A 16,636-nucleotide genomic window follows, 5' to 3' on the forward strand; every position below is an offset into this window, starting at 1 on the left:
GGACAAGAGCAAAGCTAAAATTATTTGAAAATATTCCTGCCTTTTAAAGCAAACCCAAACAAACTGCCCTAGTTATTTCTTGACATATGTACAAGAAAGTTCTTTGTTGTACAACAAAGCACCTCAGGTTTAAAGGACATTGACATCTTTCTGATTTGGGGGGTTCTTACCTCTTTCTGGATGCCTGTGTGCTTTGACTTTGCTTTTAGAATTTTCTGGAATTCCTCAGATTCCAGGTAAGAGAGCTGCTCTCTCCTTTTTTTCTTGGCAGGCTCAAATTCATCCTCAGCTAGAGCAGAAAGAAAAAATGTTAAATGTAACAGAGAAATCTGAGACAGCATAGCATCCCTGTTCCCTGCCAATGGTGCCTCAGATGTTTAGCTTCCTCCGACTCTCTATTGGGTCTTTCAACCTTGAGATCAAAAGCTCAGGGAGTGAGCCAAGCAGTAGAATATAGGGGTGATCTGACCGCTGGATCAGAATATCTCTTTCACTTTAATATAAGGATCTGATTATGATAACAGATAATAAGAAAAATCCTATTTATAAACCAATTAAAAAATGACATTACTAACTACAGAGTTTTAAAAATGAACTGCAATTTAAAACAAAGGATTTCTATTTATTTCAAAGTAAATTTTCATGCTAATGCATTCTGCAAAGATTCGTGAGGAATCTTTTTCCTGATGGTTCAAATTGTGTATTAATTTCATTCCAATTTAATGTGGTTATAAAAACACAATCAGTTTCAATCTTAAATCTTATGTGGGGGAAATGCAAGTGAAAAAATGACTTGGGCTGGGCATAGTGTTGCATGCCTATAATTCCAGTTGCTTAGAAGGCCAAGGTAGAAAGATTGCAAGTTCAAGTCAACTCAAAATATAAAGGGTTGGGGACACAGCTCAGTAATAGAGCGCTTGCTTCACATGTGTGAGTCCGTGGGGTTGATTCCCAACACCATCACCAAAAAAAAAAAAAAAAAAAAAAAAAAAAAAAAAATACTTAGCATCAGAGCACTGGTTATGGTTACTACCTTGAGGAGAAAATGTATTGTTCTTTTCTACACGATTCTTCACTTCCAGGACATTCTGGGAGTCCTTTTGTTTCTTTGTAATGTTATTTGGATCAGTTTTTGTAAGAATCTGGCCTTTTGCCCTTAATTTGGAGATAGCAGCCAACTAGAAAAAAAAGAGAAGAAGATAGGAATCTAAAGATGAAACAGGCACCCAAAGCATCTTCCCCTTTCCAGATATTAACCAGTGGAGTCTCTCTATTTTCTGATGGAAATTGACAGAGTATTTCTTCATCTTACCTAGAATTAGTAATAATTATTAGAATCTAATAACAGAGAGACAGGTCTATAAACTGATGAATGACATTTCAGTTTACTTAAATGAAACAAATAGCTTAATATCACAGACTACAGGCTTCAAGATCTATAAAGGGGATCACATGATCATTTTGTAAGTTTTAGAATCAGAATTCAGGTAGAATTCCAGCTCAGGCCCTGAGTAGCATGTAATATTACTTCATTTCTCAGTCTCAGTTTCTACATTGATAAAAGGGGATGATGATAGCATTGACCTGTCTTATTATAAGGTTCTACTTGTCTGGATTCAATGAGACAAGGCATATACCTGCACATAGGATGAGCATGGCATGCGCAGAGTAATATTACTCAATATGTGCAACTGCTGTTATTATTGATGTTACTGTGATTAGAGAAAAGCAGAAAGAAGTTCAATCAAGGGACTAGGGCAGTGTTCTATTTAGCTTTCATCTATTGACAGACTGGACTTCTGTATAAGGTTTTTTTTTAAAGAAGAATTCTTTTTTATTTTTTTGGTTGCTGGGATCAAACCCAGGGCCTTGTGTGAGCTAAATACACACTGTAGCACTGAGCTACACCCTCACCCTAAAGAAGGAATCTTTAAACCACTAGTTTTTAGTCTTGCCTCAAAAATTCTAATTTTTTCCCTAACAGCAATGTCTCTAGCTGTAAAGCAATATTTTCCTGGAGGCTATTTCCTTTAGCCTAATTAAGAATAGTTGAAACAGGACTCAATTTTCTTAGATTAAATGAATGATATGTGGATACCATTATCATTTAAAGTTCCTTTTACTCTATACAACACGATTGGTAAATAACCACTAGGAATCTAGTGAACATGAGTATATAGTTTGACACCCAAGCTGTGTCTTACGGAATGCAAAATCAAGCACTAAAGAAAATAGAAGCCAGTTACCTTTTTAGCTTCTGCAACTGCACTCAGTTTTGGTCTTGGTGGTGGTGACTCATCAAAAAAGAGAACATCTTCCCCTTCTGAGATGCCTCGGCCAAGCTTAGGCACTTGTGTGGCCACTGTGCCTTCCAGCCCTGGGAACTCAGCCCCTATTCTCAGAGACTGGAAAGTGGGAAGCTGAGATGAGCATGGAACAGCTGGTCTCTGGTCTTTGCTGGAGCTTTGAAGAAATCTTTAAAGAAACATGCAGAAATAAAACATACACTCGGTTTTACACAGATGGAAACTCCAGAACTCAAACTGGACTGAGAGACTCTAGGCAGGCCACCAGCTCATAACTAGTTTGTTTTTAAAATAATTTCTTCCTAGGTTAATCATTCAAGTTACACACAAGAACAACTCTAACACTTAGATTAATTGACTTTTCATTGAATAAGCTCTGACTGTTGTATACTTTAGAACTGATGAACTCTTTCACCACCAACTGTCTTTCCAATGGGTGTCTTCTGCAGGGCTCAGTCCTGAAGCTAAGGTGTGGACAGAATCCCAGCCTGTGGTTAGCTCTAGGACCTGGAGGACCTCACTGAATCCCTCTGCATTTTAGTTTACTCAACTGGGAAGACAAAAAACATAGGATGCATTTGGAAGTCCTTAATAGAGAGGCACTGTAACCTTTATGGTGATTACACATGGTTTTAAGAGTTATTTAAAAAGAGTGAATCTCCAAACTAAAAAGCTTCTTCTCAGCAAAGGTAACAATAATATGAAGAGAGAGCCTACAGAATGGGATAAAATCTCTACCATACACATCTCAGACAGAGCACTAATCTCCAGGATATATAAATAACTCAATAAACTTAACATAAAAAAAAAAACACACACATAACCCAGGCAATAAATAGGCTAAGGAAGTGAACAGATACTTCACAGAAGAAACAGAATTGACCAACAAACATATGACAAAATGTTCATCACCTCTGGCAATTAGAGAGATGCAAATCAAAACTACTCTAAGATTTCATCTCACTCCAGTCAAAACAACAATTATCAAGAATACAAGTAATAATAAGTGTTGGCAAGGATGTGGGGAAAAAGGCACACTCACACATTGCTGGGGGAACTGCAAATTGGTGCAACTACTATGGAAAGCAGCATGAAGATTCCTCAGAAAACTGGTAATGCAACCACCATTTGACCCAGCTATCCAACTCCTCGGTTTACACCCAGAGGACTTAAAATCAGCATACTACAGTAATACAGCCACATCAGTGTTTTATAGCACCTCAACTCAGAATAACAAAACTATGAAACCAACCTAGATGCCCTTCAAAAGATGAATAGATAAAGAAAATGTGGTACATACACAATGGAATATTACTCAGGCTTAAGAAGAATGAAATTATGACATGGCAGGTAAATGAGAAAATCATGCTAAGTGAAATAAGCCAAACTCAAAAAACCAAAGACCAAATGTTTTCTATGATAAGCAGATGCTGATCCACAGTGTGTATACATGGGCAGGAGGGAATGGCAGGGAAGGGAGTTTGGGAATAATGAAGGAACTTTGGCTTTTGCAGAGGGGAGTGAGAGGAAGGGAGGGAGTGTAGGGACGGGAAGGACAGTAGAATGACAGTCATCATTGCCCTATATACATGTATGATTACACTACTGGTGTGACTTTGCACCATGTACAGCCAGAGGAATGAAAAGTCATGCTCCATTTGTGCACAGTGTGTCAAAATGTATTCTACTGTCATGTAGAACTAATTAGAACAAATAAAAAAATTTTTAAAAAAACCTTTGGTAGTCTTCAAATTCTTTTTGTAAAATGCCCTTATGTTTTAAAAAAACAAACCTACAATTTAAGAATACAACAACATCAAAATAGTGAATCTCAAAAATCATTTCGTTCAAACTCTTCATTTTTAGATGAAGAAACTGAGGCCCAAGATCACATTGCTTACAAATAACAGACTCACAACTGGTAGCAGGTAATCTCAGACCAGTATTCCTTTCTCTATCAATGAGCACTCCTATGAGGTCTAAGCTAGTCTGCAAACCACTTATCAAATCCTGCCCGAAGGTTATGTTTTGTTTTGCCAGCAAAATCCTGAAAAATGCATACTATAATGCCTTCTAGCTGACTTGTATTATTTATTTCCCACCAGGCTCACAACCCAATATATTTTCATGTGCATATATATATTTATGTTACCTGGAGGCACATGATAAATAACTTCTGTAGGTATCCTATCAGAATCTCAAACTAAGCCGCCTGAGACCAAACCCTTCTTACCTTTCTCTTATTTTTCCAAAGAATTTCCCCTTGACTTTTAATTGAGTTTCCATGTAACCACCCACCTTTTTAGCAGCCCAGACTTTGGATAGCAAATTGGTTAAAACAGTGGAGTAGAATGGGTGGAGGCTGAAACCCGGCTGTTATCTTCAGTTTCATCATCAGTAAAACCAGGACCATAAAACCTTCTCAGGTTATTGTGAGGACTGAATGAAATGCTATATTCAGGAAGTGACTGCTTGGTGCATGTTAAGCACTTATAAACAGTGGTTGTTATCACTATCCAAACAACCTGAGTTCAGGAATTTCTGATTTGTCCACTCTCCCTATTTCCACTTGATTTTACTTCAAAAAATGATTCCTTATTTTTAGTGCCTCATTTTTCTCATTTATCTGAATAACTAAGTATAACAATTCACTCATTGGCTCTGCCTATATTTAAAAACCTAATTGTAACAAAATAAAAAAAACGAGAGCCAAATAAGTGAACATGTCTTCCCTTTCTATAAAAATCCTCTTCATGCTTCACTCCTTTCTCTTTTTCCACAGTGGTACTAACTAATCTATATCTGGTTTCAGGAGTCACTAGCCTAAGTTAGAAATGTAGAGCCTTCAGTGCTCTTCGGGTTATGACACAAACGTATCCAACCAAATCTGAAGTCACATTTTGAAATTGAAATCGATTAAGAAATTCAAAGGATTCCCAAGATAAGTTACCGAAACAGTGAATGTTAAATCTGCTCCTCTTACCGTTTCTGAATTTCTTCTGATTTCCTCTTCCTCATCTCCAACATTTTCTGCTTCTGCTGTTTCAGGAGGGCTGATGCTGAGATAGACTGGATGGCAGGTTTTGAGCTTCCCATGAACCCTGAAACACAAGCCCATCTTAGGGGTTCCCTGAGAACCAAGAACTAGGGCCCACACTGCTGCCTGTGAGCTGACTGTACCTGAAGCCTTGGCTTTCACTAAGTGTTCTTTTAAGTTTCTGGCTCCAAATGTTGGCAGGTCCATCAGTTCCCTGAACTCCTCAGAGCAAGACAAGGCCTTCTGGGGTATTCCTGGGATGTGCAAACATCGGCTTTAGAAAGGATCCAAAATTCAGATGGTTTGATGTCATAAGATGTGTCATTTTAAAAAACCTGTACTCATCACTTAAAATAAAGCAAATGGAATGTCAAGAGAAAATACAGAGCCCTTGACCCCTAACATCTGTCTAGGACTGCAAGGGTATCGTAAGTATGTTATTTCTAGTAATAACTAGAATATTAGGCACTAATATCTGTGGGGTTGTTTCAGACACTATTTCTATGCTAGGCCCCGGCCATGTTAAGACCAAAAGTACACAGTAGGCTGGCATTCTCTGATTTAGAATTAACAAAAGATAACTGATAGGACTAACCAGGAATTTAAAACCACTGATTCTAATGCTGGATATTATTAAGAGTCTGACCCAGATACATTAGGAAATCTTAAAGCACACAAAGCCAAGGCACAGCTAAGACCAACATGTACATTTCCATTATGTCTTGCTACTGGGCTTCATGCCTTTAGCTTAGGCCATATTATGCATTAAGTACAAGTGACGGCTGGATATTCAGCACTTAAGAGTATAAGCCAAATAAAACATATTTCAACTGGAGAAAGAAATTTATGAAGAAGAAACTAAGTTACCGAGTTTTTGCTGAGTTTCCTGAATGATCAAGTTTGTGCCCTTCACAACCAGATTACTTAGAGTAGTTTGAACCTTCTTCTTAGGAGCAACAGCCGCAGCACTGAAATGAAAAGAGCCACACCATGAAAGAAAAAGCACCAACTCCAATGCTCTGACGAGTAAAGGTCACAGAAATAAATATTCAATGTATTTACTACTAACTGTTGAAGTCTCTCAAAGCACCATGTAAGTAGGCTTTACTAATGCCATGACCTGGCAGTGTAACTGGTTCATGTGGAGACTAAGAGGCAACCTACAAATTTGCCTGAGCCCATTCTGGAAGGGCAAAAGAAATACAAAATATGTCAACATTCTAGAAGTCCAGGAATTTGTCTTAAGATGATTAAGCTTTGTGTCAAAATTGAGGAAAATAACTAAAAATTGAGGATAGCTTAGTTTATGATGTTATAAAGTAGAATCACCATAAATGTTCCTCTAAGTGTTTAAAAGAGCCAAGAATAAGAATAGCAGGTAACCACTAAAAATAATGACATTAAATATTTGACTAGGAAAACATTATTTTGTGAGGAAAAAAAGGATTCACAAAGAAATGTATAATATGGCTCACTTAATATTACCAAAAATTCAAACTTAAAAAAATAAAAACCCGGGTGCTTAAAAACCAAACAGCTAATCATTTTCTAGGTGATAGGATTATAGGTGACTTTTACTTTCTTCTTTTGGTTGAATTGCATATTCTTGTTTTAAAATAATGCACACATATTGCTTCTTAGCAATGTGGAAAAAAATACTGTAATTATTTTAAATCATAAAAATATGTTTGATATTATTAAATAAACAGGAGGTGTGAATCCTCTTGCCTAATTCCTGTTGTATTGGGAACAAAATTTGTTTAATGATAAACCAACTAAAGCTTCTTTGTGCCAAGTCCCACCTGTCATATCTTCTGATGTGCTCCTTACAATATAGTGACAGGGCCATTGACCATCTATTTCAGGGACTCTATAGACAGTCTGAGATCCCCAGAAAGGGGCCATGAGTGTCTGACTTGCAGCATCCCACCCCATGTGAGACTTCACAGGGTGTGTTCACTAAATTTAAATTGGGTTCTAAGAGGTCTGCAACCTCGATCAAATAGTCACAACAGAATTGACTCAAGGGCTATTAAGACTATGATGAGCTTACTCTTAATGGTATACCGACAGCCCCCACAAAATCACACCATTTGTGTTAGAAGCTAAAAAAAAAAAAAAAGTACGGGCTCTGTGTTAAAGACCATGACTGCTTAATCACTCCCTTTTGTATGCTTTGCTCTCTAAGAATAGAAGTCCTGTCTACCACATTGCAGGCAATAAACTATGAAAGATAAAACCTGGACAAGTATCCTAGGTCAGTTACAGAAAAGTCCAACCATTGGATTTACTCTTAGAAAACAAACAAAACTCTTGCCCCAAAAGAAGCCCTGAGAATGTCTTACACGGAAGCGGCATATGATGCAGAAGACACTCCTCCATAGTAAAAACCATCTTGACACAGGCGCTCTTTTAGACTGGCACCTTTGCGTGCAAATTTCTTTGGTATACGTCCTCCGGAGAAGGTGGATTGCAAATCAGCTCGCTTTGCACTGAGTTTCTTGTACTGAGCCTGGATATGATACTGACAGTACTCACAGTCATTCTGCAAAGAAGAGCAGCTGATGAGGACTAGGGTTGAAGCCCTGGGAGCTGCAGGCAGAAAGAGCCTCTTTTCAGCCTCACAACACTATCTACATGCAGAGTCCCCTAAATGTTTAGAGCAGCATTATTCATATCTGCCAAATGTAGAAACTCAAATGTCAAGCAACTGAAGAATGGATAAACAAAATGCAGTCTGTTCATGCAAGGGAATATTATTTAACCATAAAAAGAAATGAAAGAATATTACAATATGGGTGAAACTTAAAAGATGTGGTAGGCAAAAGAAATCAGTCAAAAAGGTCACATTCTGTTTCACATTCTGTGAATTATTTAGAATAGGCAAATTCAGACACAGAAAGTAGATTAGTGCTAACCAGGGGGTAGGAGAAGAAGGACTGGGGAAATGACTGCTATTGGGTATGGGTTTTTTTTTGAAGTAATGAAAGTATTCTGAATTACATGGTAATGATGGTTGCATAATTCTGAATACACTAAAAAATTACTGATTGTATATTTAAAAGGGTGAATTGTATGGTATATGAATCACATATCAATGAAGTTATTTTTGTTTTCTTAAGAGTCATAAGGAAGTTATATAACAGTATAAGTTCCTGGTATATTTCATCATTGTTGGCAATGATGAAATATACCTATCCTTAGCTTTTTAAACTGGCAATTATTAACCACACATTTCACTTTCTCATTTTGAGTATTCCTGTTAAGTAGGAAACTCTATTCCAATTTAATCATTACAGTTAAATACCTAAACTCTAATCCTAATCACTTTTCTTTAGCAGAAGCCATCTTAGGTTTGAAACCAACCAAATTAACAGTCTGTGTACAAGGCTCTCCATTTCTCTTCTTGGCTTTACATGTTCCCAAGTCAAGAGCTTCACCCATAATTAAAACCTTCTGAGGATGATCAATAGACAAGCACACCTAAAGGAAAAAAAAGGCAGAGTTAAAAGCAGACAAAGACAGGGTCTTTTAGTAGCAAGAATGGATAAAAGAATGGTTGGTACTGATTTAAGACTTTATTGGTCCAAAGGAATTTAAGACGGGGGCTCTACAAAAGAGATTTAGAAGTGAGAAAACATTCAGCTTTCTTCTCAGTAATGATCTCTTCCTTCTTCTTGGCTATCAGAATTGTTTCTTTGTTTGGACTTGCAAAAGCTCAGCCTCAGAAAAGGGATCCCACTTTGCTTTCCCAGCACTCCTTATAGCTAGTAATGGTCTAGCTTTAAGTCTTGAGACTTAGCCAATGAGATTTCAGCAGGAATTGGTAAGAAAGCCCTTGCTTTCCTAGTAGGAGATAGTGGCCGGCTCATCCTTCCTCTTCATTAGCTTCCTTGAATGGTGATATGATTGCAGGAGGAAAACCAGTTCTCTCCCTTCTTGTTTGCAATTCTCAGGCAGAATGTATTATGAACACAGGTCCTAATATAAGGAGGAACTGTCCTGAAGAGCCTAGATTTTATCCTTATAATATTTGAGGTTGGTGTGTTATACAGTCTAGAGTAGAGTACTTTTGGAAACTGGCTAGTTTTCCTAAGTCTTAGGGGGATCAGTTCACTATGGATCATGGGCTTCTATGGATTATTAGAACCTATCTATAAGTAATAAAGTTACTTTGCCTGGCTTGTGAGAGCATTCAGCATCAATGGACTCAAACTCTGGCAGTCAGGTTTGTGCATAAGCCTCTCTTGCCTAGCAGAAACTGGCAAGGTGTTTCGAGTCCTTTTCTGGGAGTAATATCTGATACAGTATTCTGCTCCACAGTGATGACTGTAACTTCAGTCATCTTGTAAGTAAGGGGGAAAGTCAGAGACTCATAGAGTCATTGCCATGACATTACTATACTGCCCATGTTTAGATTTTTATCATGTAAGAAAATCAAGCCCCACCATTTATTGTTAAAAAACAAACTGTAGTGAAATTTTCCTATTATCTGTAGATAAACACATTCCCAACAAACAGATAAAGATCTGATGCTATTCTTTTTGTTAAAAACAAGGAGTGAAATAACTTTTTTTTTTCCTTTCCTTACTTTTGAATTTAATCTGACATGAAGGCAAAGCTTGCTGGATGAGGGTAAAGAAATTACTTGGTGCTAATTCAACAAGTAATTTGTAATTTATTAGAGAAGCAGTGGATGGTACCAAAAAGTCTAATATGGCTTGAGAAGAGGCTTTGATTCTAAACTACAGTTATGACTGTAATAATTAATGGAGCAAAATTCCTTGAGGCTACCATGAAAATTTATAAGGGATCTAAGGAAACCTGAGCATAAGAGTTCAAAAAACTCTAGGAACCTTGGAACTAATTTGAAAAGATATAGTAAAGGTAGTTGTTACAAAACACTTTGGAGAAGGTAGAAATTCAGAACACTGTGGATGATTAACAAACACCAGATTAATGGAGACAATAATATAAAAGCATGACTCATTTTTGGGGGGTAGACCAATACAAACATTTTTTATAAAACTCAGCTAATTTGTAAAGACAATCAATCAATATAATCACAGACACATTCTTACCTCCTCTGAACCATCCTTGGGCTTCATGGGATTAGCATTTAGCAATCCGATGACAGTACCTTGCTCTGTTTTCCAGAGTCCTTTATGAACTTCCCCAAACAAGAATAATGACACATATCGCGTGAGGTCACGAAGATCATTTAGTCTCCAAATGCTAAATGTTTTCCCCTGAAAAGAATTTTTATTCTATTTTTAATTTGAATTTTTGAATTGTTGATTACCCTGTCTCTATTTATGGTTCAAGTGCTAAAGTACTCTTTTTGATACCAGGGATTGAATCAACCACTGAGCCACTTCCTCAGCCCTTTTATATATTTTATTTAGAGACAGGGTCTCACTAAGTTGCTTAGGGCCTTGCTAAATTACTGAAGTCGGCTTTAAACTCACAATCCTCCTGCCTCAGCCTCTAGAGCTGCTGGAGTTATAGGTGTGTGCCACCATGCCCAGCAGTTCAATTGTTTCATTGTAGGAAAATACAAAAATATAATGAATCCCAAAAATACAATCATCAAATGTCTGCTAATCCTATGCAGTGGGCACAAGACTGCCTTTTTAACCCTCACCCCCAACACACACCATTAAGAGGACAAGAAGCTACAGTGTTACCATTTAATAACTTACTAACATAAACTTTACTATGTAAACAACTTGGTATCTATTAGTTAACAAACACCAGATTAATGGAGACAGTAATATAAAATTAATAATATTATTAGCAGTAATAAAGAGGTTCTGCTGTATGCTACTAAATGTCTGCTTGGCTTGGAAGCAAAAAGCATTGTTTAACCTATTATGCCCATTTTCCCATTTATGAAACACCTAGAAAACCTAAATTGAAATGATGGTGAAATGTAATGATCATTACTATCCAAAGTACATGTATGAAGACATAAATTGGTGTGAATATACTATGAATATAACCAGAGATATAAAAAATTGTGCTCTATGTGTAATAAGAATTCTAATGCATTCTGTCATATATAAATTTAAAAAACTTACATTAAAAAAAAACTAAATTGAGCAACAAATATACCACTTATGGTAACTTTCACATAAATATTTGTTTTTGGAGATCCATTCTTTTGAGAAAAGAAAGTGAATAACTAATATCCATTAATATTATTGACATAGTTAACATTATTAATGATAATAAGGTATATAATAAGCTCTAGATTATGATTTCCAACCTATTTTAATGCTGCTGTGTCAATTTCATTGAAATATTCAAGAATTGAAAACCTGGGACTTAACTGGTTAAAGAAAATTGGCTGAGCTTTAAAACTTCACAAGTATTAGAGAAAACAACTCAAAATGTGAATCACTTATAACATGAATAACCTTCAAAGACACATTTTAAAAAAACAGAACTGTTTGAATAACACTGAAACAAACTATTTCATCAGGGCTGTCCCAGGACAGGTCTATAGGCTATAGTGAGTTAGTGCCTGTATTATTAAGCATTATAATTATTCTTCCATGGGTTCATGCAATGTCTTTCTTGGAAGAGCTGAGATAAACTTTCATATCTACTGTTTCAATGTCATTCTAGCCAGTGTGAAACAATTAAGAACTTAATTAAATGAAAACCATATTTGTTCACATTTATCACAATAGTAACAGGGCACACTAATCTAAAGCTCAATCTTGGTATCAGATCTTATGAACAATCCATGGTTGGAAAATTCTAAATTGGAAAATAATAACAGATTGGTCCTGATTAAGCACAGTATTTTAAAGCTGGAAGGGATTTTCAATATAACCAAAGCCAGGCTTCATTAAATGGATAAGAAATGGAAGTCTTTCAAGAAAGATTAAGGGTCAACCTGAGGATCTACCACTATTTAAAGAGAGAACAAAGCTTAGAACTTAGGTTTTTTGCCTTGCTAAGTCACAGAGTTTTTCTTCCACACTATGCCTCAGTCAACTGCAATTTTGAAACTTGGGAGATCTTTTGGAAGAGCCACCAACTTAAAGATACCATATTGTGATGGCATAGGCCAGAGATTTCAGCACTTTCGTGATTGATAATTTGCATTTACAGGGATCTCCAAAAGATCTGTGAATTCAGCCTCTCTGATCACTTGCCCTTCTCTCACCCACAGGAAGGATTACAGTGTCACATGGATGTTCACATGTATAAAATATTATGAGAATGATTTGAACAATGAAAAGCCCAAGAAACCTATATAATTAGCTTTTTAAAAGATAAGGCATTCTTTACCTATTCTCCTTTATACCAACACAAAGGATGGTGAACTAGATTTTTCAAAGTGAAATACTGACAAATAAAAAGTTAAAGATATAAGTTCCATTATCAGTTTTCAATGAAGTAGCTCAGAAATCAATAGCATGGCTTACATTGTTAGTACTCTGTGGAGTGACTTTCTTCACTATAACTCCAAATGTCACCCAGTCCATTTCTTCCAGTTTCTCACTTGCTATCTTTTCCTTTATCTGGGACAGTCTGATTAATTTTCGGCCAGTCATTTTCTTGTTCATTTCTGTGGAGGATACTCTAGGTCGCCTAAGTTAAGAAACCAGCAATAAACAGATTATAATTCTAAAAAGAGATTATCTGGCATTTTAACCAGGTGATAAGAGGAGGTGTTATGGGCACACACCGCTACAGTTTCTCAAGGGGTTAAGTTATATAACATAAACAATACACACATTTTTACAGCAAATAAACAAAAATCAGATAGTTTTTAAAGTGAGGTTTGCCTTTCTCCAAATATAGATCTGGGATTTACATAGAATAGGAAAAAAAAATCACAAATCCTTTAAGTGCTAATAAGTTATAACATGTTATAATATTCTTTTTAAAATTTTTAGAAAACTGAATTGATATTTAAAGCTCATCAGTTCTTGAAGAATTTCAGTTTCTACAATTTCCAACCAAACTTTTTAAAAAACAAATACTCTAACAACAATAAAGGCTTTTGAATTTAGCTTTGATGAATACATTCTCTTTTTTATGGTATTGAGGATTAAAGCCAGGGGTGCTTAACCACTGAACCACATCCAAGCCCTTTTATATATTTTATTTAGAGATAGGATCTTGCTAAGTTACTTAAGGTCTTGCAAAGTTGATGAGGTGGGCTTTGAATTCTTATTTCCTCCTGTCTCAGCCTCCCAAGTACTTGGGATTATAAGCATGGATCACCATGCCCAGCTTGATGAATATATTCTTATTCCTAATCATTAGTCAAAATCTAGTTAATTTTCAAATTGTTCTTCTCTAATAGAATATGAACATCTATTCTGTCTCTGACCATACTATATATTCATATAGAACTCTATTATCCTCATTCACCTATATATCCTAATATATTTTTAAAAATCTATAACCACTAGTACAACAAAAATAAAATGTAGACTAAATTATACCTAAATAAAGATGAAAAAAAAAACACCTCAAAATAGTGAATATCCCTGTTCCACCTGTCAATTTCTGATTAAATATATTTCCATTTTCTTCTTAACAGATAAATATTCTTTATTCATCATGAAAACAATAAGTCTTCCTTAAACATTTCATATGCAACTGTCCTGAGTCAAACCAAGTGCTACTGTTGGTCTTAGTGCCAAGTTTTGTTCAGCTCAAGAGCTGTTGGTATTCTGTCAATCTGCTGCACCAACATGCTACTCCTAGAAGTCTCTGTCTTTTGAGCAGAAGAGCCACCTAGTGGTGCAAATGAGGGAAATAAGAGGATTGTTATACATACTGACCTGAGTCGCAGGCCAGAGAAGGCTTCCACAGAGACCTGCTGAGCTGGTAGTGCTCCAGAATTCCCTGGTGTCCCCAAGCTCTGCTCTCTAGTTATCCTACTGGGTTTGTTCCCAGGAACAGTTTGGAGTGGCTGGGAGGGTGCACTTGTCATCCTTGAAAATGAGCTCTTGGCCTCTAGAAAGTTACCTTAAGAATTCAGTAAAAAGAAAGCCATGTGGATAAATGCAAAATTTGTTTTTAGTTTCTTTTTTAATTAACTAATGCAAAACAAACAAAATGAAGCCCGCAAGACCATTTTTAACCTACCCCCAAAATCTCTGCAAAACAGCCCAACACAATATGATGGTAGCCACCAGTTACAGGTAGCCACTGATTACTTAAAATGTGACTGAAATAAGTTTCTAATTTAAATAGATACACGTGGCTAGTGGTTACTGTATTAGAATGTGCAGTTCTAAAATACCTATGTAATGATACTTATTGAGTGTTCATCATATACAAGATTTCAGTAGATTCCTTTCAGAAGTGAAAGCCTTCCTTTAGGAATAAATAATTATAGAGATCTATGCACAGATCAAATTCTAACTTGGGGATATCTAAAGTTAATTTCCCTTTTGATTTTTTTGTGTAATTTCATTCCATTCCATTCCATTTGTAAGACGGGAGAAAAGGGGGACGAGGGTATTCTGATTATTATTTGCATTAAATATCCCTGATGTGGTTACTTTTTACATTTTGGAAGTGTTTGTAATGCTCTCAAAGATCAGAAAGCTTGGGTATATTCCATAATAAAATTTCCCTTGTTATATAAGATTGTGTCAAAGGGACTTTGGATCATTGCTCCCAAGCTAGGAGTCAGGACAACTCTAGATAGAATTAGAAATCATGTCCATGTCCTACCTCCTCAAAACAAATCTTTGAAAACTGCCTAATGAAACATGCTAATAATGCCAAAGGTCTCAAGAGAATGGACAATTTTCATGAGTGAATAAACTCAATATAGAACTTGCTATCAAATTAATATGACCACTCCAAGACTGCAACTATTCTCCACTACCACGTCATAGATCAAAGCTATTCAAAAGGGCTTTTGAACAAACACGGCCAATAATTGCTGCTTCATTTAGGCTTCTTTATCTCCAGACCATTTTGTCTCAAGTTTTTTTTTGAAGAACAATCACTTTGGACAAACTGAAGCAATAAACCGAGACCAATATAGGGTTTATAAATTCTTTCCTGTGTGTGTGTGTGTGTGTGTGTATTTGCTTACCATTCTATACTCCTGGCAAAGAAGTTTTATTTTTTTAGTTCAATGGACCTTTATTTTATTTGTTTATGTGGTGCTGAGGATTGAACCCAGTGTCTCACACATGCTAGGCAAGTGCTCTACCACTGAGCCAAAACTCCAACCCGGCAAAGAAGTTTTTTTCCCTAAAGAATAAACATTGGCTTAATACAACCCAGTTTCAAATAAAGCTTTACCATTTTAAGGGCATATATGCCTTACTCCCCCAAGACTGAAGATTAAATTTCCATATTCCCAGCATGAGAACTTGATCCACATGTTATACTTACTTCAGTCCAAAGTACAACTTTAAGATTACATGGTTAAAATAACTCAACCTGTTAACTATTCAGTAAGCATTTATTTCATACCTAAGGGTTTTCTAAATACTTTGAGATGTACAAGAAAGGCACAAAATATATCATATGATTTCCATTCCCAAGAAACTTACTTTTCTCAGTGGGGACATAAGACAGACCAAAAGACTATAGATAAATAGACAGACAGACAGGCACACACACACATGCACACAGGACAATGCCAAAATACATTTTAAACATAGCGAGAGCAGTGGCAACCACTGAGGCCTTGAGTATCACACCTGTAGAAGTCTTTGGTTTCCGAGCTACTCGCTTGGTTCTTGGTAGGGCAGGGACATCAAGCTCTGCAGAAAAGCATGTTGATTCTTGAATTCTCTGAACTTTCTTCTCCTTAAGAGGGGGCCGTGGAGACTTACTTTCTTGATTAAAAATAAATTAGAAAAACCAATTTAGGAAGAGGTTCCAAGGCTGTTTTGTTAGGAGTTGAATTCAAAGAATAATGTTACAATTTCTTAAAGGCAGAATGCATACTATTATCAGAAGTATAGTCTTATTACCAGGGGATTTATGTGGAAGGGCTGAACTTGAAGACTGTTTAAGTGATGCTGCTTTTAGCTGTTCCTGTAAGGACTTCATTTGCTCTTGCAACTTCCTTAATTCATCTAGGAAAGAAAAACAGATTTAAGAACAAGGAAGGAAAAAAATGGATACATGAGAAAAATGCTGGCAATACATTGTCCCCCACCCCAAAACCTTGAGACTCTCAATATAACCACATACTTAAAGCTCATGCTTAAAGAGGTCCCTCAGAGAAATACTTTTCATTTCTAAGCAATTAAGACTCTCATATCTAAGCTAGTTAAGAATTTGTACCACA

The 16,636-nt window shown here is 36.2% G+C and overlaps 1 protein-coding gene across 2 annotated transcripts in view; it reads right to left on the reverse strand.

Annotated features, from left to right (window-relative positions):
- Mcm10 (minichromosome maintenance 10 replication initiation factor) overlaps positions 1–16,636 on the reverse strand; it is a 32,710-nt gene that overhangs the window by 11,810 nt on the left and 4,264 nt on the right. For both annotated transcript variants that reach the window (XM_078023527.1, XM_078023528.1), the window contains exons 3-15: positions 16,317–16,421; positions 16,041–16,178; positions 14,154–14,340; positions 12,783–12,948; positions 10,425–10,592; positions 8,710–8,826; positions 7,689–7,888; positions 6,211–6,311; positions 5,487–5,597; positions 5,290–5,407; positions 2,247–2,475; positions 1,034–1,178; positions 171–289 (exon numbers count right to left, since the gene is read on the reverse strand). In XM_078023527.1, coding sequence (XP_077879653.1) covers positions 171–289; positions 1,034–1,178; positions 2,247–2,475; positions 5,290–5,407; positions 5,487–5,597; positions 6,211–6,311; positions 7,689–7,888; positions 8,710–8,826; positions 10,425–10,592; positions 12,783–12,948; positions 14,154–14,340; positions 16,041–16,178; positions 16,317–16,421 — 1,904 coding nt within the window. The remainder of the gene's footprint in view (positions 1–170; positions 290–1,033; positions 1,179–2,246; positions 2,476–5,289; positions 5,408–5,486; positions 5,598–6,210; positions 6,312–7,688; positions 7,889–8,709; positions 8,827–10,424; positions 10,593–12,782; positions 12,949–14,153; positions 14,341–16,040; positions 16,179–16,316; positions 16,422–16,636) is intronic.

The sequence above is a fragment of the Ictidomys tridecemlineatus genome, chromosome 10 (genome assembly GCF_052094955.1).
Source record: "Ictidomys tridecemlineatus isolate mIctTri1 chromosome 10, mIctTri1.hap1, whole genome shotgun sequence".
In the NCBI taxonomy this organism is placed as follows: Eukaryota; Metazoa; Chordata; class Mammalia; order Rodentia; family Sciuridae; genus Ictidomys; species Ictidomys tridecemlineatus.